The sequence below is a fragment of the Macrotis lagotis genome, chromosome 1 (assembly GCF_037893015.1).
Source record: "Macrotis lagotis isolate mMagLag1 chromosome 1, bilby.v1.9.chrom.fasta, whole genome shotgun sequence".
NCBI classification, from domain to species: domain Eukaryota; kingdom Metazoa; phylum Chordata; class Mammalia; order Peramelemorphia; family Peramelidae; genus Macrotis; species Macrotis lagotis.
The window spans coordinates 502,450,458-502,477,949 of record NC_133658.1 but is presented as its reverse complement, the minus strand read 5'-3'; the positions used below and the strand labels follow the sequence as shown (position 1 = coordinate 502,477,949).

General features: G+C 32.4%; 1 protein-coding gene and 1 long non-coding RNA gene across 4 annotated transcripts in view; one reads left to right on the top strand and one right to left on the bottom strand.

The window, feature by feature from the left end:
- The window catches only part of LOC141506861 (uncharacterized), a 102,832-nt gene that overhangs the window by 39,897 nt on the left and 35,443 nt on the right, over nt 1-27,492 (bottom strand). The gene's annotated exons all lie outside the window — the stretch shown is intronic.
- The window catches only part of ERG (ETS transcription factor ERG), a 124,266-nt gene that overhangs the window by 92,937 nt on the left and 3,837 nt on the right, over nt 1-27,492 (top strand). For 2 of the 3 annotated variants that reach the window (XM_074214003.1, XM_074214005.1), the window contains exons 4-9: nt 12,638-12,841; nt 14,146-14,226; nt 15,940-16,011; nt 23,917-23,982; nt 24,632-24,688; nt 25,240-25,287. In XM_074214003.1, the coding sequence (XP_074070104.1) occupies nt 12,638-12,841; nt 14,146-14,226; nt 15,940-16,011; nt 23,917-23,982; nt 24,632-24,688; nt 25,240-25,287 (528 nt within the window). The remainder of the gene's footprint in view (nt 1-12,637; nt 12,842-14,145; nt 14,227-15,939; nt 16,012-23,916; nt 23,983-24,631; nt 24,689-25,239; nt 25,288-27,492) is intronic. The other variant, XM_074214004.1, reaches the window with a different exon arrangement.

Genomic DNA, 27,492 nt, shown 5'->3' with positions numbered 1-27,492 from the left:
ATACAAATGGAAAGAATCCAGTGATCACCTCCTGCAGAAGTGGGGAATTGTTTGTATACCAAGGGCCATTTGGAACAACATTTGTGGGTTATACAAAATTATCAACTTAAAAATTAGCCAGCTACATTTGATCAGTTTAATTGATTCATCCCTTAAAAAGTTCCTAGATTTACTGAAATTTGAATCCCACCTGTGGTTGCTTTGGCAGGTACAAACCAAATGATTCTGTAGGCCTTATATGGGACAGATGTTCCCTGTCCTTGACCTCCTAAAAGAGATCATAAAAAGAAAATGTCTAGAAATCTTATAGTCAAATTATGGAGCTCCTAGGTCAAGAAAAAAATGATAGAAGCAACCAATGAAGAAACAAAACTATCACTATTTGCAGATATTCTGATATAATCAGAGAACCCTAGGGAATCAACTAAAAAGCTAGTTGAAAAAATTAACAACTTTAGCAAATTTGCAAGATATCAAATAAACCCACATAAATTATCAGTGTTTCTATATTTTATAACAAAATCCAGGAGGAAGAGATAAAAAGAAAAATTCCATTTAAAATAACTGTAGGTGTCATTATTATTATTATTATTATTATTATTATTATTATTATTAGATATTTTATCAGAAATGCTAACTATGTAAATAAGACAAGAAAAGAAATTTAAGGGAGGAAGTCTTCATATGCTTGGGATAGACACCCTCTTAATCCATAGATGGGTTTGTAGCCTGTTAGTTACACTCAACCTGGTTAAACTGCCTCTTGGAGCTATATAAGTGAGAGTGAAGTGCCAGAACACCTGGCATCCCTGAAAAGGTGCTGGCAAACCTCAAACCAGAAGAGCTAATCCTCCTTGAACATCCATTTACTAATACTCAATAACACAAAACTATTCTATAACCCTATATAAACTGCAGGATGGAATAAAATAAAGTGCTCCAAACCTCAAAGGAGTTCCAGATGCAACTCAGTGAGACTTACCCTATAAATTTGAGCCTAACTAAAGATGAAAAAAGATGGATGTTCAATGAAAATTGATGTTTCAAACATACTCTGATAATGGAGTTGTGAACTGGTCCAACTATTCTGGAGAACAATTTGGAGTTATGCCCAAAACCTGTGCATACCCTTTGACTCAGAAATAGCACTTCAATGAGATAAAAGAAAATGGAAAAAGAGTGTGTGTGTATGTGTATGTGTGTGTGTGTGTGTGTGTGTATGTGTATATATATATATACACATACACACACACACATAGCATCTTTTTGTGGTGGCAAAGAACTGGAAATTGAAGGAATAACCATCAATTGGGGAATGAACAGATAAGTTGTGGTTTATAATTTTGATGGAATACTTTTGTATTATGAGAAATGATAAGTAGAATGCTTTCAGAAAAGCCTGGAGACTCTTATAGAGCTTTATGTAGAGTGAAGTGAACAGAGTCAAGGAGCATATTATTTACTGTAGAGTCAAACTTTTTCATCCTTCCTCAAATTTCCCAAGGTTGCTTTTCCCTCACCCTCTCATCTATGAACTATGTATCCTATTTTATAGAAAAAAATTGAGACCATTCACTCTAAACTTTTTCCCCTCCCTGCCCCTTTTCATATCATTCAGATGCCTATCTCCTCCTTCATCTTTAATTTATATAATGATGTCTTACACCTTAGCAAGGCTAACTCTTCTACTTGTTCAAGCAATCCCATCAATGGCAATACATTGACCCCCTTTGTCATCTTCATTCTATCACTTATCATTAATCTTTCCCTGTCTACTGGTTGCTTTCTTAATGTCTAAAAATATGCGTATAACTCTCCCATCTTAAAATAATTGACAATTCTACTGTCAGCTTCCATTTTAATTCATTTTAATCTTTATATTGATGATTATTGAATATACCTATACTGCCCTAAGTTGTTGACTAACCTTCAATTGCCTTTCAGACATTCTGAACTAGATGTCCAATAGACATCTTAAATTTACTATATCCAAAACTGAACTTATTTTCTTTTCCTCTTATTCTCCCTCCCTATCATATGAATTTTCTTATTACTATAAAGGATCACACCATCATTCTAATCCCTTAGGCATAAAACCTAGGTATAATACTTGAGACCTCATTATCTCTCATCCCTCATATTCAATCTAATATGAAGGCCTATCAATTTCATCTTTGTGATATCTTTCAGATCTGGTTCTTCCATCACTCTGGTGAAGGCCCCTCATCACCTCATTACTAGCTTTTTAAAATAGCTTGCTAGTGAACCTGTTCCATATCTTCCCAAATCAATCTATCCTTCTATTCAGGCTTCAAAGTGATTTTCCTTAAGTGTGGGTTCAACCATGTTACTTCCATCTTCAATAAACTTTAGGGGCTTCCTACCACTTCCAGGTTCAAATCTTATATAACAGCTCCCTTTTATCTTTCTAGTTTTCTTATAATCTCTGATCTCTTATACCCTGATACTCTCTGATCCAGTGACACTGGTTTCATTGAAGTTCTCATAAAAGCTACTTTATTAATTCCAGGTATTTCCTTTGGCTATCCTGTTTACTTGGAATGCTTTTCTTCTTTATTTCTGCCTCATGTCTTCTCTGGTTTTCTTTAATTCCCTTAAAAAAAATCTCATTCTCTATAGGAGGGCTTTCTCAACTTTTCTTAATTTTAATCTCTCTCTTATTTATTTTAGCTTTATGCTGTATATAGCTTGTTTTTCTTACGTATTTGTTTGTTCATTATCTCCCCATTAGATTGATGATATGAACCTTGAATTGTCTCTTTTTGTATTCCCAGAGCTTAGCATAAAGGCCCATAATAGCACTTAATAATAAATGTTTATTGAGTGACTACAGTTCTAATAGAGCTGTAGAAGTTTTATTTTTGGTTTCTTGAAATATGATCCTAATTTTTTGTTTGATCATTGTCATTTTTTAAAATTATCTCATTTCAACCTCTTTTTTCTCTTTTTCATATCATTTTAATTGTAAATCTTTTCTTCTTTTTTCAATCTTTTGATTTTATTTGTTTTCTTTTCTTTTCTTTATCTTTTTCTTTTTTTGGTTTTTGCAAGGCACTGGGTTTAAATGACTTGCACAAGATCATATAGCTAGGTAATTATTAAGTTTTTGAGGCTGGATTTGAACTCAGATCCTCCTGAGCCACCTAACTGCCCCTCAATTTTTTTCTTTTATTCCATTGTTTGTTGTTTTCTTTTAAACTCATTAAACTTCTATTGGTTTCATTCTAAGTTTCAGGAAGTCTTTTCTTTGCATAGTCTTTCCCACATTCTGTCCTAAATTGATTATTCTACATCCTTTTCCCCAGAACTCTCATTTCACTTAAAATTTTCTTCTTAAAATTTCTTAATTTATTCATTTTTCCAGGCCAAGTAATTTCTTTTTTTTTACCTGCAACCACATTCATAATTTTTGTAGTGTTTTCTCATCTTTTGAGTATGCCTCTTCACCCATAATAATTCTCTTTTTCTGTTTCCTGGAGAATTCAGCTGTAGATGGATAGTGTACTTTTAAAGTGTACTTAGTAATCATAAGTGCTGACTTTCTCTAGTTCTATTCTGTAATGAAATGAGTTAAGGAGACAATTTATGGGAGTAATGCAAGACTGGAGTTTGATTTGTGAAGGATTCAAGAGTAGATAACAAGGTATAATTGAATTTGGTTATTTTGTGATCAAAATTTTAGATAGAAGTGAAATTAGACCAAGGGTGTGATGGAGAAATTAGAAGGTGAAAAATAGCTTTGGTGAAGGTGAGGCACAGGGTTGATTGTGGTATATGATCAGATAGATGCATGTCAGAGATTTTAAATTAAGAATATGGACCACTGGTTGGTAATCATGAGATCTAGGGTATGATTATCCCTTTATGTGACTGAGCAACCAAAGGAGGAGGATGAAATAAATATGAATGGAGTAGGTAGTAAAGATGACTCAAGGTCATTAAAGAATTAGAGATTAGGGAGTTTGAGGGAGCACTACCATAAGTATTGAAATGCTCTAATTTAAATACATGAGTTCAGAAGTAAGGCAGTAATCCAGGTGCTAAACTCTGAGAGAAAGGAGGAAGGATAACCTGGGAACTGGTTACAATAAAAATTATGATCTAAATAGAATAGAAAATTTTAATCAAGTGTACAAAAGTGGAGAAATTGTTGAATGGTATGGCAGAAAGAAAAATTGATCATGGCAGTGAGAGAAAGGCCTGTGTATTTGGGGAATGCAAGTCAAGATACAGATACTGGTGAAGGACATAGTTAGGGAATCAGTATGATCTGGGGGAATCCAAATCTAATCAAATCAGGAAAACAGAATATGAGATCAAGGTTTCAGGATAAAGGGAAGTTTATTCATTACAGAGATCAGTGAAAGCAGGGGCAGAACTTGAATGGGGGTTTACCTAGGATAAGATTAAGATTTGGAATGAGCGGAGAGAGTTAGAGATAGGTTGCTCTCATGTGGTTACTTATTTAATAAAAAAGGGATAGGGATAGTAACAAAAAGTCAATTGTAACTAACTTTTCGTGATCCCATTTGAGATTTTCTTGGTAAAGATACTGGAGTGTTTTGCCATTTATTTTACATTTGAGAAAACTGAGGTAAACAGAGCTAAGTGACTAAGTGACAGAGTCACACAGCTAGTAAGGATCTGAAGTCAGACTTAGGTCTTCCTGGCTGTAGATCTGGTGCTGTCTACTATGACATCTAGCTGTCTGGGTAGCTGGGTTATCAGAAGGTATCAGATGAATAACAATGCTAAAAATCTCAAAAACGGAAAATACTAGAGCTATTGTAATCTCATCTATTCCTTCAATATAAGGGGGGGATAAGAATTCTGCAGTGCAATAGTCAGGTACTCTCCTCAAATGGCAAAGGGTAGGGAGCAAGACTTTAGTTGAGTCACAGTAGCTCACACAATTATCTGACATATAATAAGAATAAATTGATGCACATATGCATACATGAATGAATATTGATGTGTGTCCATAAAAGGCTAAATTTTTCATTCTATGGGGATTGAAGAAATAATTCTTTATGATGGTCAGTGTCTTTCTTTGTTGCTTAATATCACTACAGTTATTCAGTTGATGTAAGAGTACGTGCTGTGGCTGATTTTGCAAGTTGCAGTTCTTTCAGTTATTTGCCAAATTTCACCTGCATACACAAATGCACAAAAATTTTTATTGCATAATCTTAGTTCCCCAATGATGACACGAAGATATTGAAATCAATACTATTGTCATTCTTACAACATTCACTATTATTAGAAGATAAGATTCTTCAGAATAAGAATTGTTTCATTCTTATTTCTAGTGAAAAGCCACAGTGGATACTTAAGAAATGGTTGTTGATCAATAGATTGCTAACATTATATTTAAGAATAATTCTTGCCAGATCATGTGGATAAAGCAAAAAGAGAACACTGAAACAAATTATGAATAAGAAAATTAGATAAGTAAACATGGAATAATATTGATGATTTCATCACCAATCCTATCTACTACTAAATTGAGAAATACTAGAGAACTAGTTGAGGCACATAAAGATCAGTGTGCTCAGAATGATAGAATTATAGGACCTTACATCTAGGCCTAGAAAGAAACTTAACAGTTCAGTCTACTTCAATTCCTCATTTTAAAGTTAAAGAAACTGAGGATGAGGAAGATTAACTGACTTGTCCAAGGATACATCACTAGTAAGGATTACAGGAAGGACTTAAATCTAGTTTTGTCCTATTCTCCAAGCCCAGTATTCCATTACCTCAAGATGCCTTTATTAAATTTAAGTATTTCAATGCTATTCCAGTTAAGAGCAATTTCTCATTAGGCATGAAGGAATATAGTTTGGGATGAAATTAGAATATTTGTTCAATTTACATGTGTAGTAAAATAGTTTATTTGTACTTTGATTTTTTAAAATAATTTAGGTAAGGATTCCTACTTCAGGTTAGTATCAAATCTGCTTTCCTAAGGACCATTGTGAAATTCTCAAAATGGATTCAGAACAAAATTAACTTTTAACATACTCTAACTTTACCAATGAATATATAATGTTGCATTTTTACAAAAAAGGAGTAAGCATATTATTTTTTTCTTGGCTTGCCTCATTGATATATGGTCAGATGTGGAGATTTATAGAGCCTATCCATTGTGAAGGCATATATAAAAGTAATTAATGAAGTGAAGTAAAAACACAAAGCACTTTGAATTGAATGTGCTTAAGGTTTATCTTGTTGAGTAAACCAAAGAAATTATTTTATTGCTTTCTGGGATTGTACCTTCTCCTTTTATTTTTTTGCCATTTCCCTACCTTCTATTATATCCTCCCTGCTAGTCAGTGAAAAAAGCACATTTAGTTTGCATCTAGTAATTCTAGTTCATAGTAGTCATCATACAGACAAAGACAAAAAAGAATTTGAGCAGAGCTTGAACTTTCTTTTTCTGGGTATTTAAAATTCTTTTACAGCAATGGTTTTAAGAGAAAAAAATCTGAATTCATAATTTTATAGTAAAATTAACATTTTAGAGAGTTTCAGTCATATTATTTAACAATCTACTGTAAAATATGGCATTTAATTTGTACTGCAAGTGTACTGTATTTTGTAAACCTTCCATAAGTCAAAATTTTTATTTTCTCTGGAACCTAAGGGTTTGTTTGTCAGTATTCTAACAAAGAGGAAGACAGGACCTTAACCACCTTTTTTACAGTGTAGCTAAAGTTACAAAATGATGTGAAAATTGCAATAGACTTTGGATTTTCACAGGTCACAGAATTTTGAAACTTTTTTCTTTTGACAATATTTATTTTAGTTCCCAAAATGAAATATAGCAACATATTGCTAAAACTTTCAAATTGAACATTTTTACCCTGCATGTATATGGGTATATTAATATTTATTGTGAGCACATGTAATTTGATATATACCTAATAACAAGATCAAGATGCCCACAGTCATATATTTGGTGAATAGATGCTAATCATCCACCTTTTTTCTTGCTCCCAACACATCAAACAAGAGATATATTCATTTCACATTCATTAGATATTTCTTTGAGTAGAAGTCAGCAAATTCCACTCAGTTCAGCTATTGGAAAACAAGACACACAATCTCATAAAGTAAACTAAATAGATGAAAAGCTAAAGTTTAACATACAATTGAATTTGTTAATCAGAGATAAAGCCAAAAGATATTGGCCTCTGAAAGCACAAGAATCTAATCACAGAAAGGTGTGTATAAAATGCTGTTGAAAATCCAAACACGTCTTGTTGTAAGTCTCTAAGAAGTGAAAGCAAATGATAAAAACCAAGTTGAATTAGAAATGGAGCAACAAAATTCACCAACAATTGCTCATATCTTTAGAAATTCTTAAAAGACAGTATAAAATGTCTAAGGTTTTAAATTTTAGTGAGTTCAGGTAAGAGATAATTGTAAGTTCTTAAGCGTGATGTGGTACTAGGGGTTTTTTGGGGGTTTTTTTTTTTAGGTTTTTGCTAGGCAATGGGGTTAAGTGGCTAGGTAATTATTAAGTGTCTGAGACTGGATTTGAACCCAGGTACTCCTGACTCCAGGGCTGGTGCTTTATCCACTATGCCACCTAGCTGCCCACTCCCACACACTAGGTTTTCAAAGGTCAACTCCCTTACACTATAAGATACCTCAAGGGAATATGTGAAAAGCACAAGTTGGAATAATCAAGGAAAGTCTGCTATTAATGTCCTGTGTTAGATTTACTATTGTGTCTCTGGTCTCGTGGAAAGTTTTGAGACTAAGTTCAAGGCAATCTATTTAATCTGCAAATATTTGTTAAATCTCTACTGTGTATTAGGAATGGGTAAATACTTTGCTTTCAAGGAGTTTATATGATACTAGAATAAGAAATGTGCATGGGAATGCTTTTAAAACTGAAAACATAAACACAGCAATCATTATTATTGTTACTGTCATCTCTATTAGAAGGACCTTTCTAAAAGTTTATTATAAGGACATTTCTAAAAAATAACTTCTAATGTTCATTTATTAAAGCATTTGTTTCCTATATTCTACATAATATGGGACATTTATGTAATGGAGCAATCTAGAATATTAGGAGATGTCCTATAAGTGCTTCTTAACTGTATCCATTAGAATATGGTGGATGGAACATACTTAACACTGAAGTGGTGTTAAGATAATGCCATGAGAGATACATTGAGAAATTTTGGAATCTCAGATCTGGAGTTGGAAGGGACCTCAGAGGATCTCTAATCCAACCTCTCCCCCACCTATTTTATAGATAAGGAAAATGAGACAAGGGAAGTTGTATCTCATCCAAGGTTGCACATATGGTAAGCATCAAAAGTTGAACTTTAACCTGGACCCTTTGTCTTTAGAGTTAGTGCTCTTGAAATCTGTTTGAGACTGTAGCATTTCAGAAAGAAAAAAAATAATTAAAGAGAGACTGAGGAAAGTCTGTTAAGTTATGACAAAGCAACTCTCTCTTTCTACCCCAAAACTTCTTTAATAAACCATGCTGGTTTTTCCTGTGAAGGCAGTGTTAGAAGAAATTTTGCTTAAAACATTCCACTGATAAAGTTCTACAGTGGACTTAAAACATTCCATAATTGTAGAAATTATAGACTGTCACTCTTCAGGTCATAAGAACATTGTACTTGGAATGTTAGTTATTTCCCAAAATGAAATATAGCAGCATATTGCTAAAACTTTCAAATTGGACATTTTGCATTTTGAAGCTTATACAGAAACATATATTCAAAGCACATACTTTTTCTTAAGAGTGAAATATTTTTTTACATTATTCATGTGGCTTAAACAAAAAGTTGATGTTTCTAAAAAAAATTTGATTATTTTTCCCAACTTAGAGCATTCACTGCTTCATTGAATTCAATTTTAACCTTTGTTCATTCCTTGTTCTTTTCTCAATCCTAGTATCAATCACTTATCTAGATATCTGAGCAAATCTTTTGGTGTTTCTTGTACTTTAGTGGTGCTTTTTGAAGTCACACTGAATCTTGCCAGAGTAGGGATTTGGGGACCACAACTAAACATTTCAGAGAATGTTCATTCATTTGCATACAGTTATACTGGATCTCAGGATGATCACCCTTATCATGGCAATTGATATTGGAAGTACAGCTTTGCCAACTTTTCACCAAGAGAAGTTTCCTCAAAAAAAAAAGCCTTCCTTTTGAACTAGCCCCAGTAAAAAGTAAAAGATCATTTCCCAAAGTAAACTTACTTTCACTTAAGGTCCCAACACTGAATGTATGTTCCATCCAGCATATTCTAGTGAATACAGTTGAGTAGCACTTATAAGACATCTCCTAATATTCTAGATTGCTCCATTATATAATTAGCCCATATTCTGTAGAATATAGGAAACAAATGCTTGAGGTCTTCTACTTTCCCTTTTTTGGAGAAAGAAAATTATATCAATGTTTCATATTATTTTAGAAGGTAACTGGAGATGATTGAATATTTAATGAGATGTGTGATCTCATTGATATATCTATGCTTTTTTCATCATATGTAATTCTTGTATATGTTATCATAAACATATATTGTCTAAAGAGGACACATTTAATGTACTGGGAGATTTCCTCTAATTCTTCAAGATTGGGACTCAGTCTGTCCTTCTGTTATCCCATACAGTATTGTGAGACTTGCTCATTTTCTGTATTATAACCCTTATGACTTTTTTTTTGCATAGAATTCATCTTTGGAAATATGCTGCAACCTACTTTTATCTACCTTCATCTTTCTATTGAACAGAGGATTACCATAATTTTCCATTCTCTCAGGATTTTGCAATATCCTAGGATGCAATATAACATTACTGGGAGAATAGTGGTGTTAAAGTGGATTTTTATGTTAAAGAAGAGCTAGAAATATTGAAAGTTTCCTTCATGTTTAATTCTGGATCTAATCTAATTGTAAATGAGTGAAGAATTTAAGTACTTACTATGTGCAAAGTACTATGTAATAATAATGAAAAGTAACTTTTATTTAGCACCTTCCATATGCTAGCACTGTGTTAAGTGCTTTCCAAATATTATCTCATTAGATTCTTGCAACAGCCCTGAGGAGTAAATGCTTTTTTTAAATCCCCAGATATCTCTGAGATCACCTAGTAGCACCTTATATATAGGAGACACTCAATTAGTACTTATTAATTATCTGATTAATTGATAAAAGTTGAGGCTGATAAAATAATCATGACTATAGTCTTGGAATAGTGACAATAGAAATGGGGAGAGAGTTAATGGTTATGAAAGATAATTGTTAAGGTAAATTTGTGATGTGTACTAAGTATAAATTCTCAGTGACTAGTTTATTTCAAACTCATTTTCTACATTCTATACTTCCAAATTGCTTTTTCTATTAGTATCATTATATAGAATTCAATTTGTTCAGATATACTTGTGTCTTTGATAGCAGCTTGTCATCTGGCTAATATCTGGCCAAATAAGAAATAATAAGGAATGCTTAAGCAAGATTTTGATATGCTTTTTATTTTTTCTTTTATTATCAAGGCAATTTCTTTTATACATAAGGCAAAATTTTACAATTAGTAAAATTGAGATACTTAATTTAACTCATAATCCAATGACCCCGATCAGTTATCCTCCCCCATTGTTTATATCAGGTCCATAAAATATTTACGTAAATTTTATAGACCTATTATGTACTATAAACACTGAGGATACAAAAAAGGGGGGAACAGCAAGGCATTCACATTCTATTAAGGAATACAATATGCAAATGACTATGTTACAAAAAGAATGTACATTTAGGACCTATGACAGAACCCTAGGGAATATTAAGAGTTAATGTCCATATTATGGCTGGTGTAGAAGCAAAGTTTACTGGGAAGGAACAGTCAGAGAGCTAAGGAAAACAATACAAGGTAGTAATGTCATGAAAACCTTGACAGGAATATTCAAGAAAAGATGTTGGCTATTAGTGTGCAATGGAACATATAGATCAAGAAAGATAAAAAAATTATAGAAAATCATCAGACTTGGCAATTAAGAGATTACTGATGATTTGGAGAGTATTAGTGGAGTGGTGAGGTCAAAAGTTAGATTGCAAAGATTTGAGGAATGAGTGAGAGGAAGAAGTAGAGGGAGCAAATATAAACAACATCATGGAGTTTAACCAAGAAAGTAAAGGAGATAAAGCATAATAGCTTGAAGAAATGGTAGGATCTGTTGAAAGGCTTTAATTTTTTTAGGATAGGGAATAAAATATAGTTGCTAAAAACGGGTTAAGCATTCACAAGTGTAGGGGTGGGTGATAATAGAAGATGTGATATTCTAGAGCAAATGGAAAAGGGATGAGATCAAGTTGATATGTAGAGGAGTTGGCCTTGGCCAGAAAAGTCTCCTCTTTGATAAAGAGAAAGGGTATGGAATGGGTAGAGTTTTCTAGAGGCTTGGAGAGTAAAGAGGAAGGGACTCATATCAAATAGTCTATTTTTTTTCCTAGTATAATAAGAGACAAAGTCCATAAATAAGGAAGAAGGTATGGAATATTCAGGAAGGATACACACATACATATACATATATACATAATTGTGAATAATGATAGAAAGTTATGGTATTTGTATTCCATAACTTTGATTCCTCATCAAGATCATAGAAAGTTGGATCAAAAAAAAATCTTACAGAAAGTCTCATCTATTTCATTTTACTCTTAAATAATCTGAGATATAGATTAACTGCATAGTCCAGTGTCACACAGAAGCAAAATTGGAACTAGAAACTAAATCTCCTACTCATTCAGTTTATTACCCATTGAAAGTTAGTGGCAATCTTGAGTGTCAACTAGAGGAAGCATCTTATTTCAAAGGGATATAGTAAAAGGCAACATGGTAGAGAGGCACCATTCTTTCCCACTTTGATATTAGAAGTTAGCTTGTCTGGGATGGCCATGGAGTTTGACCTTGCATCCTGTGAAATGTTTTCAATAACCCAGAATATGTTTTCTATAATTGGGGAATGGTAAAGTGCCTCATAGCAGCCTAGATACTTCAGGTTCAGGTGTGTAAAATGTGGAAATCTCCTCCATCCCCTTCCCCAAAATAATCAAAACCACAACAATAATAACCTCCTCATTAGAGTCATATAACTGACCCAAATCTTATAATCATAGTATAGTTCAGGAATTTGGTATTCTTCCACTTTCATTTGAATTCTGTTGCTAAGCATCAATAATTTTATACAAAATCTAAATTTGCAATGTTTTTGTTTATTTTGTCCTACTATTAGGATTTCTGTGTGCAACTCATTTTCACAGTGGATTTTTAAATAAATTTATTAATAAGTTTAGCAAAAGATACGATGCATATTTAAGCTACTACCAAATCACTGAAATTATATCCCTGACATAAAGTTTCAGCTATCTACACCAGTGGAATGGAATAATTATATGAATAATTCAAAACCTGAAAATGTTTTTCATAATACTAGTTTACATTTTACTTAAATTTAGTTTTCATTCTTGGGGTCTGTACCAGATGTGCAATGGAGAAAACTAGCTGGGAATATACTGGGTGGAAGGGTTAGAACTTTAAGTTCAAATTGCTAATAGTTCACAATATTTACTTCACTGAACATTTCAGATCCTACTTTATGGAGCACAGACCATGTCCGGCAGTGGCTAGAATGGGCAGTGAAAGAATATGGTCTTCCAGATGTTGACATCTTGCTATTCCAGAACATAGATGGAAAGGATCTGTGTAAGATGACCAAAGATGATTTCCAAAGACTCACTCCAAGTTATAATGCTGACATCCTTCTCTCACATCTTCACTACCTCAGAGAGAGTAAGACAATTTTCTTTAATTGGGATAAAATTTCAAAAAAAAATTAAATGTTGATATCATCTTCCTGATTCAACCTACTTCTGATTTGAGAAGTATTTGTTTAAAATATTACTATCTTGGGTTAACAAAATGCTTTAGAGCAAACACTGTAATGAGAAGATAACAATGATGGGATTGTATATTTAAAATTTGAAAAGACCTTAGAGGAAATTTAGTATTTACATTTTACAGATGAGTAACTAAGGCCTAAAGAATTTATGTGAGTCATGTATAATGACAAAGGTAGTAAGTGGCAGGGCAGTTTTAGAACCAAGGTTCTCTGATCTTTCTATTCTCCTCCCCTGCAGCCAATACTTCCTTTCAATGGAATTAATTTCCTTGTCCAAGAAACTCAAATGTGGATGAAGTTGCTCCTCATCATAAAGTTATGGATTTAGAGCTAGAAGAGACTTTAGAGATCCAATCTAACCTTCTTATTTTAGAGATGAGGTGAAATGGCTTGTCTAAAGTTACACAGTTGGTAAGTGATAAAACTAGATCTAGAATCTAGGTTTTCTCACTACAGACATAGAGGTTCCTTCTTTTATACTATGGTATCACCATTTAAGTCTAAGTTGACTAAAAATCAGAATATTAGTAAATATGAAAGGAAAAGGTTTGTACATGGTTAGAAATTAAGTATTTTTCCACTCAACAGTTAAATATTACTCCCATTTGGTCTAAATCTGAAACACAAAGTCTTGGCAGAATAAAAAAATCATGGAATTTGGATTTACCTAATTGATAAATAAAAGAAAAAATATTAGTGATCAAATTAGCAATTTAGACTTATAGATGTAGACTTTAAATTTGAAAATGGTAAGGAGATTTATAGGAAAAAAAACTGATAGTGCAGTACCATTTTCCTCCACATTTTGCCTCTAATCAGATTGCTTATTTCTTGAATTAAGATAGTTTTTGTTTTAACATACTAACAAGGGCTGCGAGGATAAGAGCACTGGGCTTGGAGTCAGAAAGACCAGAGTTCAAATCTCATACACTTAGCTAAGTGACTCTGGGCAAGTCATTTAACTCCTGCCTCCATAAAACTAGATTTGATTCGAGAGTAGAAAGTAGCCAACCATTCCAGTATCTTTACCAACAAAATCCCCTTGGGCATTTGGTCCACAAGGCCACAAGGCCTAACATACTAACAAGAAATAAGACATGTCCCTTGAAACTGACATTCAAACACAAAGAAAAATGGACTTTTTAAAGATAATTTTCTATTTTTTTTTCATTTCAACATTATTTTTGTTTTGTAGCTCCTCTTCCACATTTGACTTCAGATGATGTTGATAAAGCCTTACAAAACTCTCCACGGTTAATGCATGCTAGAAATACAGGTAATGGTGGCCTTATTCCCATCTCATAAAGATATCCTAATTTATTTTTTTAAGAACAGGATTCTTGTTGACTAATTTTTTTTAAAAAAAGAAGAAATAATCAGTTTGTGTAGCAGAGGGGGATATATATGTGTGAATAAAGAAAAAGTTCTTTAAAATTTTCAAGTGCCTTCTAGGGGTGGGGGGAAGAGATAGAGTGGAATACAATGACATTCATGACAAAAATATTAGTTTAACTAGAAATGCAAAATTATTCTTGGCTCATAAATGCTGAATAATATTCAAGGTATATATAGACTTAACCTATGTGATGATCTATAGAAATGAAAATCATAACGGAGCCATTTTAAATTCACTTTTAGAAGTCAGTTATCAACACCCACTTCTCATACTCTATTTATTCTGAAAGGATCGTTAAAGAGATAAAGACACTACTTTATTTTCCCTTTTGACTTCTCTCAATTTCAGATTATATGAATATGTAAGTGACAATTTTAAGAAAAGATTTGGTCTGTATTGAACAATTCATCCCTGATCAAATGCGCAGCATTTTGTTGACACTATTATCTTTGAGTCCAAGAAAACTCCAATGAAAAGTTTTTTATATTATGTTTCATTTAACTAATACTTTATCCTTATATGTGTAGTATTAAAGTACATTTTTCTTGTGTGTATATTTACACACACACACACACACACACACACACATATATATATATATACAAATGTATATAGAGCAATAAAATTTAGCAATGCAGTTACCTGTTAAACTCAATAAACTATCTAAAACTTATTCTGTGAATGGAATCCATGAAAGCTGGAAGGATATAAGTAGTCATAGAAATCAACAAACAAATTTTACATGAAAATGTGTCATAATTTAGATGATAAATACACATGTGTATTTGTATATCCATACAGATCCTGAAACTTACTTCAATTTGTTTCATGGTTCGTTATGGTAAAGTCATAATTTAGAAGTTAATCTTTTTGGTTTTATTTGAATTTGTTTTTTGCTTTGTTTCTCAGACCCTAAGTACTGTACTTCTGTGGAATGAAAAATAGAAACCTATTAGAATGGTGAAATAAATATATTACTTTTAAACCTTTTGATGGTGAGAAATTACAAATAAGTAAAAGAGAGATCTTTAGGGGGTCAAACCTTAAAGGTTTTGAAAGTTAAATAACAATTTCAAGTCACCTATGATTTCATAATTTTAATTATTGCTAAATGAAAAAACTCTTGAAGAAGTTGAGTCTAAAACTTTTGAGAAACAAGATTCTAGCTTGGATGCATGGAATCCTAAGCTATTTTGTTTGCTTCACAGCATCAAGCAACAGAAGAAAGGGAAAAAATATCCACACTTGAATAGAAACTTGAATTAATTTTTAATACATTTATATAAAATACTTGTAATTATTTAAAAATTATTATCAAAATACTATACAATGTTTGGCAAGTATTTGCATACCTTAGAAAAGTTTCTACCTATCCCATTTAATGTTAATGGCTGTCAGTAAATTATAAAGTCAAAACAAAAAGCACTCTGTAAATAATATATCATATAAAAATTTCAGATTGTCTTCCTTTTGGAATCTATTCATGGCTCATGGAGATGTACGTTTATCCTATTTATTGTGGCTGTTTAAAGTAGATCTGACCTTAATAATTAAAAAAAAAATCATGTTTTATCTTTTTCCTTTTGTCTGCAGGAGGGGCCACTTTTATTTTTCCAAACACTTCAGTATATCCTGAATCCACACAAAGAATTGCATCTAGGCCAGGTATGAAAATTTCAACTGTGTGATCTTTTCACTTAGGATATTGTTTCATATTCAGGGATATATGCTGCATTTGAAGTTTGTGTGTGTGTGTGTGTGTGTGTGTGTGTGTGTTTGTGTGTGATACAGAAAGTCATAGATAGTCTATATCTGTTAATTTTTCAGGGCAAATTCAAGTAGCAAATTTCATTCAAAGATTATATCAGACCCCCAAAAATACTTTAAATAACTACTCCAAAGAACAAGAGGAAATTACTTCAGTAAATGTGGCACTGAGCAACCTCTTTAACGAGAGAGAGAAGCACATATTAAGTATTTACTATTTGTTAGGCACTGTATTAGGCACTGGAAACAGTTGCCCTCTCTGAATGAAGGAAGCATGGAGGCTTCATTCTGATCAAGAAAGAATTTTGAGTTACTGACTTCCCAGGAGTGAAGCCCAAAGTGAGGGTATTGAGTGAGAAAATCTTAGGTACAGGAAGGGAAGAAAAGGAGGATGGCAGAGAGCAGGATGTGAAGATGGTCCATAATTAGGGGGAACCTGATTTCCAAGTCAGTTGATGATTTTTTAAAGAAAATGTATTTAAATTAACAATATATTAATTAATAATTCATTAATAAAAATATTTTGAGAAACAACCAAAAGGAAGTAGATTTAGTATCACCAATGTTTCCATTTATGACTGAAATATAGTATAGTAATGAATAGTCACAAATGCCTGAAAAATCACTGGACACTGACTTTTACAATTGCCAGCCTTATCTCTGTACTCTTTGAACAAAGATAAAACTACTAACCTCTTTTCCAAATGAGATAATTCAAAACACCAAAAGACACGGATCATATCTTGTTTTTATACCCAATCAGGTCTTCCTTGACTAGGTTAAAAATCATTGGTGACTTTAATCAGTCTTCACATGGCATGCTCTTGATGCCCTTCATCATGCTGGTTTCCTCTCTCTTGGATAATCTCCAGCTTATCCATTTCTTTCTTAAATGTTCCCCATTATAGTATTCCAGATATAGTTTGACATTTTCTCCCTTGGTCCTACCTTGTGATTTTAAACTTTTGTATGTCATTATGTAGACTCCATTTCCATCCCCCACATTCTGATTCCTTATTCCCTTTCCCCTCAACCCTAATACCCCCAAATTCCAACCAAATGTCACCTACCTTTTCCACTGTGCCCTCTAGAATACTTCTTCCTCAGGCAATAAACTTCCCTTTATTCTTTTTTTTAGTGCTTTTTTTTTTGCAAGGCAAATGGGGTTAAGTGGCTTGCCCAAGGCCACACAGCTAGGTAATTATTAAATGTCTGAGACCTGATTTGAACCCAGGTACTCCTGACTCCAGGGCAGGTGCTTTATCCACTGCGCCATCTAGCCACCCCACTTCCCTTTATTCTTAATCATTTCATGTGCTACTCCTCTGTCTTCTAATAATCACTGAAACTTGGTTCTTCCTGATGGCATAGCCTACCTAGCTACCCTTTCCAGCACTGGCAATTCTTTCATTCCCATTGATTGACTGATCAAGGTAATAGAGTTTTAGGTCTACTCCTTTATGTTTTTGGATTCTCCCCCTACCTCCAACATTCAGTAACCTTCCTTTGAGGTTCATGCTACTTTTGTTGTTGAATCGTTTCAGTTATGTCCAACCCAATTTAGAATTTTTAGTCCAAGATACTAGGTTTGCCATTTCCTTCTTCAGTTCATGCTAAAGAGGAGGAATTGAGGCACACAGGGTTAAGTTACTTGCTCAGGTTTTCATAGTAAGTGTCTGAGGGTGCATTTGAACTGAGTTCCTCTTGAATGGTGATCTATACACTGTGCTACCTAGTTGTCCAAATTAAATGATTCATAGTTTGATGACTTGTCGACTTCAAGACTTTTATAGGCTATTTTTTTATTCTTCAAATTTAGTTGTAATTTGCCCAGGGTCAAAGAGTTAGTAAATATTTGAAGTCAGATTTGAACTTAGGAAGATGGGTCTTCCTGATTCCAAGTCCAGTGCTCTATCCACTGCACAACTTAATGCCTCAAATCTACTACCCAATCAAAAGTGGGTAGATGTCTGCAGATCTCCAGGTGACTCTTCTTCCTTCCTCAACTGATTTGGTACCTAGCTTACAATTTTCTCTTCTCAACATTACTAGGGGATTTGAGCAAACATATTAACTCTCCCTCAAACACCCTAACCACCCAGTTCCTCATTCTTTTCACTTCCCATGAACTTCTGATCCACACCAGTTCAGCACACACAAATATAGTCATATCCTGACCTTGCCATGACTCACAAATACCTTACCTCCAATCTCTAGATCACCTTATTTGACTATATTTTAGTTTTAAATCTCTCTTTTGTCCCTTACTAAAGAATACTCTAAAATCATATCATGACCTCACTCCCTATTCCCTCAGTTCTCTCTTAGAACATGTTCCTTGCACTAGACATTCCATTTTTCCCTAGCTTGAACCCTTTGTGAACCAATCCAACTGTCTTCTTTTGATCTCTTGGTCCCCTTATCATATTACTAATTATGGCCTGCCAAGCCTCAGTCTTGAATTGTCTCATCATTCACTGTCTTAGTTCCTACCCAGATGCTGCTGAATAATAGAGAAAAATCACACAACCATTCTCATTGGATTGTAAAAAATGCTAATTCACTGCTGGAAGTGTTTTTACTGTTCTTGAAAACAATTGGGAATTATACAAGAAAAATTACTAAGCAGGCCTTTCCTTTTGACCCAGAGATTCCTATTTCAAAAGGGGATTATTTAAAGCAAAACAAAAACAAAAACAAACCAACAACAAAAAATGATCAATTTATGTAAAAATAACCAAAGAGTTATTATTTGCAAAAAATTGGAGAATGACTTTAAAAAGTACAAGTAATAATTTTTAATTTCTTTGCCAATATCATAGCTTTAATTTTGTTGTCTTTTTTATTTCTATTGCTATAATTTCTAAAACTATGTCAAATAATAGGAGACAATTGCATCTTGCCTTTGCCTCTTTTTGTATTGATAAAGTTTTTATTTTTCCATTACATTCAACGCTATACATAAGGGAGATTTGTATTGAGGTGGGGTAGGGTGGGGGATGTGGAAGCCTATGTCTTTGCAATGAACTCTCTGTCTTGTCAAAACAAAATATAATACATTAAAATATACTAGACCCATTTTAATTGTATTGCTATTCCTTAAATTTGTTCTTTTTAAAGTTTCCTTGAAGCTAACAATTTCAGGTATTTGAATGTACTTTGACTTTTTTGAAGGTCAGCCTCCAGGAATTTTTGTCATATTTTAATAAATTTTTTCAACTAACAAATATTTTTATCCTTCTTATACCCTATCCCTGAAAAAAGAAAACAAATTGTAACTAAATGCATAGTCTAGAAAAATAAATTCCTAATGCCCATGTTAAAAAAATCTGTCTCATTGTTTATATTTAGGCATTCACTTCTCTGTGTCAGGAAATAGATAGAAATCATCATTGGGCCTCTGTAAACATGTACTGGTCATTGCATTGATCACAATTAAAGTAGGCAGTATTTTTACTATTTCATCATTCTTTCAAAGGTGAATCTAGGGGCAGCTAGGTGGCGAAGTGGATAAAGCACTGGCCCTGGAGTCAGAAGGAGCTGAGTTCAAATGCGGCCTCAGACACTTAACAGTTACCTAGCTGTGTGGCCTTGGGCAAGCCACTTAACCCCATTTGCCTTGAAAAAAACTTAAAAAAGAAAAACAGAAAGGTGAATCTAATAGAGTGACTTTTGACATTAGTTCTTTTTTATAGATTCCAAAGAAGTATTAAAATAAATGGATATAACTTGATTACTTATAAAATGTGGAGAAATTAATATTATGCATTGAAGTACTCCTGGTGGAATAGAACTTTATGGATTAAGATAATGAGAATGAGCTTTGAGATTCTGGCAGAAAAATCTATGAATAACTGTAACACTGTGAGTGCTAAGAATTCATGGCTTTTGCTTTCGATTCTGGAAAGAGGTAGAAAGAAAGGAATTCTGAACTAGCAAGCAGGAAATCAAAATAGAAAGGGTACTGACACTGTGTAAAGAATTAAGAGTTTCCTGGATATTTTAAAGTTTCCAGAATTTCATCACTGAGTAAGAGAAATTAACTAAGTGAAACCAAAGAGATTAAGGTTTATGAGGAAGAGAAATTAAGTGAAACCAAAAAAGCATAATATTAAGGTTTCAGGAAACCACAGGTATAGTACTTAGTGGGGAATAGACTAAATAAATTAAAATAATTTAGGAATGAACTACATATTGCTTCTAGTTTTCATTCTTTTTAATATCTAGAGATGGGCAAACCATAATTCTACAACGCAGTCAAGATTTTGGAGTTGCTGGCTCCTTAATTGCTATAAAAGAACAGATTCTTAAAAAAAAGATCAAATGACTTAAATTACTGGAAGTTCTCACTTTTTAGAACAACTGATAGAAATAAATGTTGTGAAAATTAGGTTAGTAACAAGAAATTATTCCATTTATACATATATATGTGTATATATACATATAGATGCATTTATTCACACACATATGTATATAAACATACATATGTTTTATAATAATATCAAATTAGAAGTATGACAGTGATAGAAAAGATTGTATTATATTTTAAAAATAGAAGAGGGTAAGAAAAAATTTCATAACTTAAGTTAGGAGCAAAATTGTTTCTTTTTTTCTTTCATATTAACCAATCTGATAGGTATGAGGTGCGAGTTATTTTAATTTGGATTTCCCTAATCAAAAGTGATTTGGAATATTTTATGACTATAGTTAGCTTTGATTTCTTCTTCTGGAAACTTCCTGTTCATGTCATTTTTTTCCAACTGGGGGATGGAGCTTAAACATACATATATATATATATATATATATATATATATATATACATATACATATATATATATATATATATATATATATATATATATGTATGTATTTAGTTTAATTCTTTGTATATTTGTGAAATGAAATCTTCATTAGAAAGAACTTGGCATAAATCCCTCCTCTCCCCACTCCAATTTCCTTCTTCTGTCTAAACTTGGATGCATTGAATTTGTTTGTGAAAACTCTTTAATATAATATAAATTATCCTTTACATCCATGAATGTCTATAGCTTTGCTTGGTCACAAATTTTTCTCTTGCGTAAGCATCTAAAAGATGAAAATTTTCATGCTCTCCTTTTTTTTTAAGGTTTTTTTTTGCAAGGCAATGGAGTTAAGTGGTTTGCCCAAGGCCACACAGCTAGGTAATTATTAAGTGTCTGAGGTCAGATTTGAACTCAAGTACTCCTGACTCCAGATCTGGTGCTCTATGAACTGCACCACGTAGGCACCCCCCCCCCCCATGCTCTCTTATTTGCTTAGGATGTCACCCTTTATATCTAAATCATTATTCATTTTGTTCTCACACAAACAGTGTGAGATGTTGATCTATATCTAGTTTCTGTCAAACTGCTTTCCAGTTTCCTTGGTAGTTTTTGTTATATAGTGAGCTCTCACTCCAAAAGCTTGGAATTTTAGATTAGATTAGATTACTAAAATCTTTTACTACTGTGTATTGAGGACCTAATTTATTATATCGATCCACTGTTCTATTTCTTAGCTAGTACCTGATTACCAATTTTTAAAAAATAATGTTTTATTTTCCCTCAATTGAATATAAAAACAATTAGCATTATTTTTTATTTTTGTTTCAGATTCTATCAGTGATGTTTGTTGTGAAATTTTCTACTTTCCTTCTAATTAGAGTTGCAATTATTGTTTTGTTCATAATTTTAAAAAATTTAATATAATCAAAATTATCTATTTTACATTTTACATTCTATCTCTTGCTTGATCCTAAATTCTTTCATTATCCATATTTCAACAGGTAAACAATTCTATGCTGTCCTGATTTGCTTATGGATCATCCTTATGTCTAAATCAAGTACTCATTTTGACTTTATCTTGGTACACAGTGTAACATGTTGGTCTATACCTAGTTTGTACCATATTATTTTTCAATTTTCCCAGAAATTGTTGCCAAATAATGAGTTTTTGTCCCCAAAGCTTGGATATTTGGATTTATCATGATCTATACTACTATTGTCATTTACTATATAGTGTATTAAATATATATTCCACTGATTCAGCACTCTACTTCTCAATACCAGATTGTTTTGATGATTATGACTTTATAATATAGTTTGAGATCTGGAAAATCTAGGCCACCTTCCTTCACAATTTTTTTCATTAATTCCCTTGATATTCTTAATCTTTAGTTGTTCCAGATGAGATATGTTTTTTCTAGGTCAATAAAATAATTTTTGGTAGTTTGATTGGTATAATAAATAGATTAATTTTGATAAAAATTGTGAATCTTATTATATTGTTTTGATCAGTCATGAGAAATGAAAAAAATTGCAATTATTTAAATCCATTGTATGAAAAGTGCTAATGACTATATATAAATATATAAACATAATTGTATTGTGTTTATATATTTTCTGACTATGTCTTGGCAAGTAGACTCCTAAAAATGTTATGTTGTGCACAGTTATTTTAAATGAAATTTCTCTTTCTGCACCTTGCTGCTGGATTTTGTTGGTCACATTATAGAAATGCTGATGTTTTATGCAGGCTTATTTTGTATCCTATAAAGTTCTTATAAAGTCCTATAAAGAACTTCTAAAGTTCTTAATTTTCAAACAGCTTTTAAGCTGATTTTCTGGAAATCACTAAGTATGCTATCAATATCATTTGCAATAAGCAATAATTGTTTCCTTGTTGCTTATTCTGATTCTTTCAAGGTCTTTTGCTTCTCTTATTGTTACAGGTATTTCTAGTACAATATTAATTTATAAGATAATGGGCATCCTTACTTCACACATGATTTATTTGGAAAGATTTCTAGTCCTTGTTTGCTGCTCTCAGTGTTGGAATTCCCGGAATTCCTTCAAGTCTTGGCTAAAAATCTCACCTTTTATGAAGAAGCCTTTCCTGACACCCTTGAGACTTACGATTTTCTCTATTGATTATTTCCCATTTACAGATATTTTGTTTCAATATATTTCTTTGCATATTGCATCACCATTAGACTGTAAACTCCTGGAAAGCAAGAATAATCTTTGGGGTTTTTTTGTTTTGTTTTGTTTTTGAAAGGCAATGGGGTTAAGTGACTTGCCATAGGTCAAACAGCTAGGTGTCTGAGGTCAAATTTGAACTCAAGTCCTCCTGACTCCAGAGACAGTGCTCTTAACCACTGTGCCATCTAGCTGCCCAAGAATAAGAATATATTTCTTTGTACTTTCAAAACTTAATAGTGTCTGGTCCAAAGTAGGTGCTTAATATATATTGTTGACTAATTGACTATAACAAATGAAAAGATACTAAAGCAAATCAACCTTGAAGGAAGTTTAAAACCTTGATGATCCTGTTGAAAAGATAATGAAATGTCTTTCCACCCTCATATCAGAGATGTGGAGAACTACTCAGGCTTTTGGAACATAAAAGAATACAGATGTGATCACTATCTGATATTTTTGCCTAATTGTTTTCCTTTGCTACAAGGGAGGGTACACCTCAAGTGAAAAATAGGAGTGCTTTCTATGAATAACCATTACAAATGTGAAGGATATTTTTAGAATTCAGATTTTTAAATGAATTGGGGAAAAACATCAAAATTGGTATTCCTAAATCCTATAACCATCAATAAAAACTCTAAAATTTTACCTCATAAATATAGCTCAGAAAATGAGTGAAATGTGACCTACAAATTATTAAATTTTCTTGTATGGTATTTATTTCAATAAATACAAAAGTAAAATCATAATACATATTTTTTAAAAATTCTACATTGTTAATATTGGAGACAATTTATTGTCTTTATAGATTTGCCATATGAAGCAGCCAGGAGATCAACCTGGACAAGTCATAGTCACCCTACACAATCAAAAGGTAGGGTTTTTATTCCTTTTCACAAGGATTTGGATTTTTTCATCAGTAAATAACTGGAGATTATTTGTGTTTTTCATTCATGTTTTAAAATGCATTCCCTAATTTCTTCTCTACTACTTTCTACAATTTCTATATTTTAATACATCAATAGATAGATAGATAAAAAATTTATTAGATATCAGAAACTCTGCTAAGCATAGAGGACACACTTAAAAGCAAATAAGACCTCCTCTGGGAGATTTTAATTAATGGGTTAAAACACTACTTAGAAAGATGATGAAAAGGGATGGATAGGGGACACCCTTAGATACAATACAGCAGTCTAGGAGACAGCAATGAAGTCAAAAGAAATTCAAGGCAAAAGAAAGGCCTTGAATGGCTGAAATACATTCCAAAATGAGGACTCAATAAAGTGTGGAAGAAAACCATAAGGCAGGAATTTCCCAGGATGGCAATGTGGCAATAAAGAAAAATCTTCTTTATTGTAGATTCCTTCCTATTTTTTTTCTTTTTTGGTAACATATGACAATAACTCAGTTCCTTGATATACACAACTATGGATTTGATATCTTTTGCTCACTGGAATCACAAGAAAGTCTGGATATGGTCCTCAGGAATAAAATAGAGGTAATTATCTTTTTTTTTCCAGTTACTCAGCCATCTTCTTCAACAGTTCCCAAAACAGAAGATCAGAGACCCCAGTTAGGTATGTTTCAGTATCTTAGAGAATATTACCTGGGTATCTTTGAAAAAGTAAGAAGCTTCATGGGAGGACTAATAAATTGGATGTCTGCTTTATGAAAATTATTTCTATAGATTGCATATATCCCATTAGGTCTACAATTTGTGTGATGAGTTAAATAAATATTTTAGATACATAGAACAAGCAATAAATTACTAGAAAAACATCCAAGATTCATATAAGTAATACAATTTTTAATTCTGTAACTACATCAAAGTTTTGTAATGCAATTTTGAGTTACCAGAAACAAATATTAAAAGAAAATAATATATGATTCAAGGATCTCCAGTTCTGAAAATTTCTATAGAAGTTTGAGCATTATCCTGGTTTAATAACTATACCTCACAATGAAGCATGATATATTCATTTTTTTGTACCTTCCCTATAATCTAGCACAGTAACCTATACCTAGTGGTTGTATAATACTTGTTTACTAATTGAAGTGAACCAGTTATTAAAAAGTCACATTTATGTCATTATATCATTTGTTTTCTTCTTTTCCTTTTTTGGCATAGATCCATATCAGATTCTTGGACCAACAAGTAGCCGTCTTGCAAATCCTGGTAAGATCTTGGTGCTATTTTTTTTCTCAATATAAGAATCAGAATTTATATGTTGGAAGGGATTTCAGAAGCAAACAAATACACATTGTAACATCCTCAACAAGTAATTGTTCAGCCTATGTTTGAAGAACTCTATCTTGAGACAACCCATATCACTTTTGGACAGTTTGGATTGTTAAGTAAGTTTTCTAGATATTGAAGATTCCCTCCTGATTGCCCTCCTCTCAACACTCTTCACTTTAGCTAGGTATAACATGGAAGACTTTCAAGAATTCTTGATGAAAAAACTAGAGACAATAGAAAATTTCTATTCTTATAGGAATCAAGAGAAATAATAAGAGACTAAAAATATTAAACTGCTTACATTCACACACACAATATATTGTGTGTGTGGGTGTGAATGTAATTCCTATAGGAATAGAAATTTTCAATCAAAGCACTAAAAAATTGTTTTATATAATTAGGAAAAATAACAAAATTCATCTGGAGGAATAAAAGATAAAAAATATCAAGAAAAACAATAAAAATGGAAAGGAAAGATATCAAAGATATCAAACTACAATACAGATCTATCGTTTGAATTGAATAGTCATCAAAACAATTTGGAAATGGGTAAAATATAAAGAAGTTGATCAGTAGAACAGTTTAGGGATCCAATATCAGAAACAAATAAACTCAGTAGCCTAGTGCTTGGTAAATCAAAGATCCCAACTATTAATGAAAGAATGCCCTAATTGACAAAAACTTTTGGGAAAACTGGAAAGTAGTTTAGCAGATTCTAGACACAGATGAAGATCTCAGATATATTAAGATAAGTTCAAAATAGGCATATGATTCAGATATAAAGAGGGATATTCTGAGCAGATTAGAAGAGCAAGGAACAAATTTCTTTTCCAACCCATGAAAAGGAAAAGAATTTATGACCAAACCATGAGATAGTTTAAGGAGAGTAAAAACATAAGTTTGATAAAATTCAAAAGTTTTTATACAAATAAAGTCAATGCAGCTAAAATTAGAAGAAAAGAAGGAATCTGGGAGAAATTCCTTTGAGTAATTTACTTAAAAAATATTTCACTTTTCAATATATTGGAATCTGAGTCAAATTACAAGAATAAACTCCATTTCCCAAATGATGAATGGTCAAAAGGAATGAATAGGTAGTCTTAGAGGAAAAAGTTCACACTATCAATATTCATATAAAAATGCTCTAAATCACTAATAATTTGAAAAAGGCAAATTGAAACAATTCTGAAGTACCACTGTCAGATTGGATAAGATGACAAAAAACCCCATGACAAATGGTGAACTGGATATGGATATTTTCATGGAGCTATGACTTAGTCAAGCCATTGTAGAAAGCAATTTAAAACTATATTCAAAAGACAATTAAACTGAGCATATTCTTTGAACCCAAAATACTGAAAGTAGGTCTATACTTCAAAGAGATAAAAGAAAGAGGAAAAGGACCATTGTATAAAAATATTTATAATAGTTCTTTTTTATGATGGCAAAGAATTAAAAACTGAGATTGTTCATCAATTGAGGAATGACTGAAAAATTTATGGCATATGAATGTGATGTAATACTACTGTATTGTAATAATTTTTGTCCTTCATTCTTGAGGAAGACCATGACATTGGGGATGTGATGCCATGATAAGGATATGAATTGGATTTAAATGAGGGGGTGCTGTACTAAGTCACCAACCTCACTTTCTTCTTCAGAGTCATCTTGGTTCAGGGATCAGTTATGAATTAGTTATGACCCTGGATGCGAGATAATCAGGGTTAAGTGACTTGCCCAAGGTTGCACAGTTAGTAAGAGTCAAGTGTCTGAGGTCCTCCTGTCTCCAAGGCCAATACTTTATCTACTGGGCCACCTAGCTGCTTTAGTGTACTGTAAGAAATGATGAAAGGAATGGTTTCAGAGAAATCTTTGAAAACTTGTATGAATTGTTGTAAAGTAAACTGAAAAGAACCAAGAGATCAATCTACACAATAATAGTAATATTGTAAACTGGTCAGTTTTAAAGGAATTGGTAATTCTGACCAACAAAATCAACAAAAATTCTATAAGATTCATGATGAAACATGCTATCCCTCTAGATTAACTCAGAGTGCATATTGAGGTATATTTTGGTCTTTATTTTTATTGTCTTTTTTTGTAGGCATGGTGAGAGTACTGGTTGATACAGAAATCTGTAAT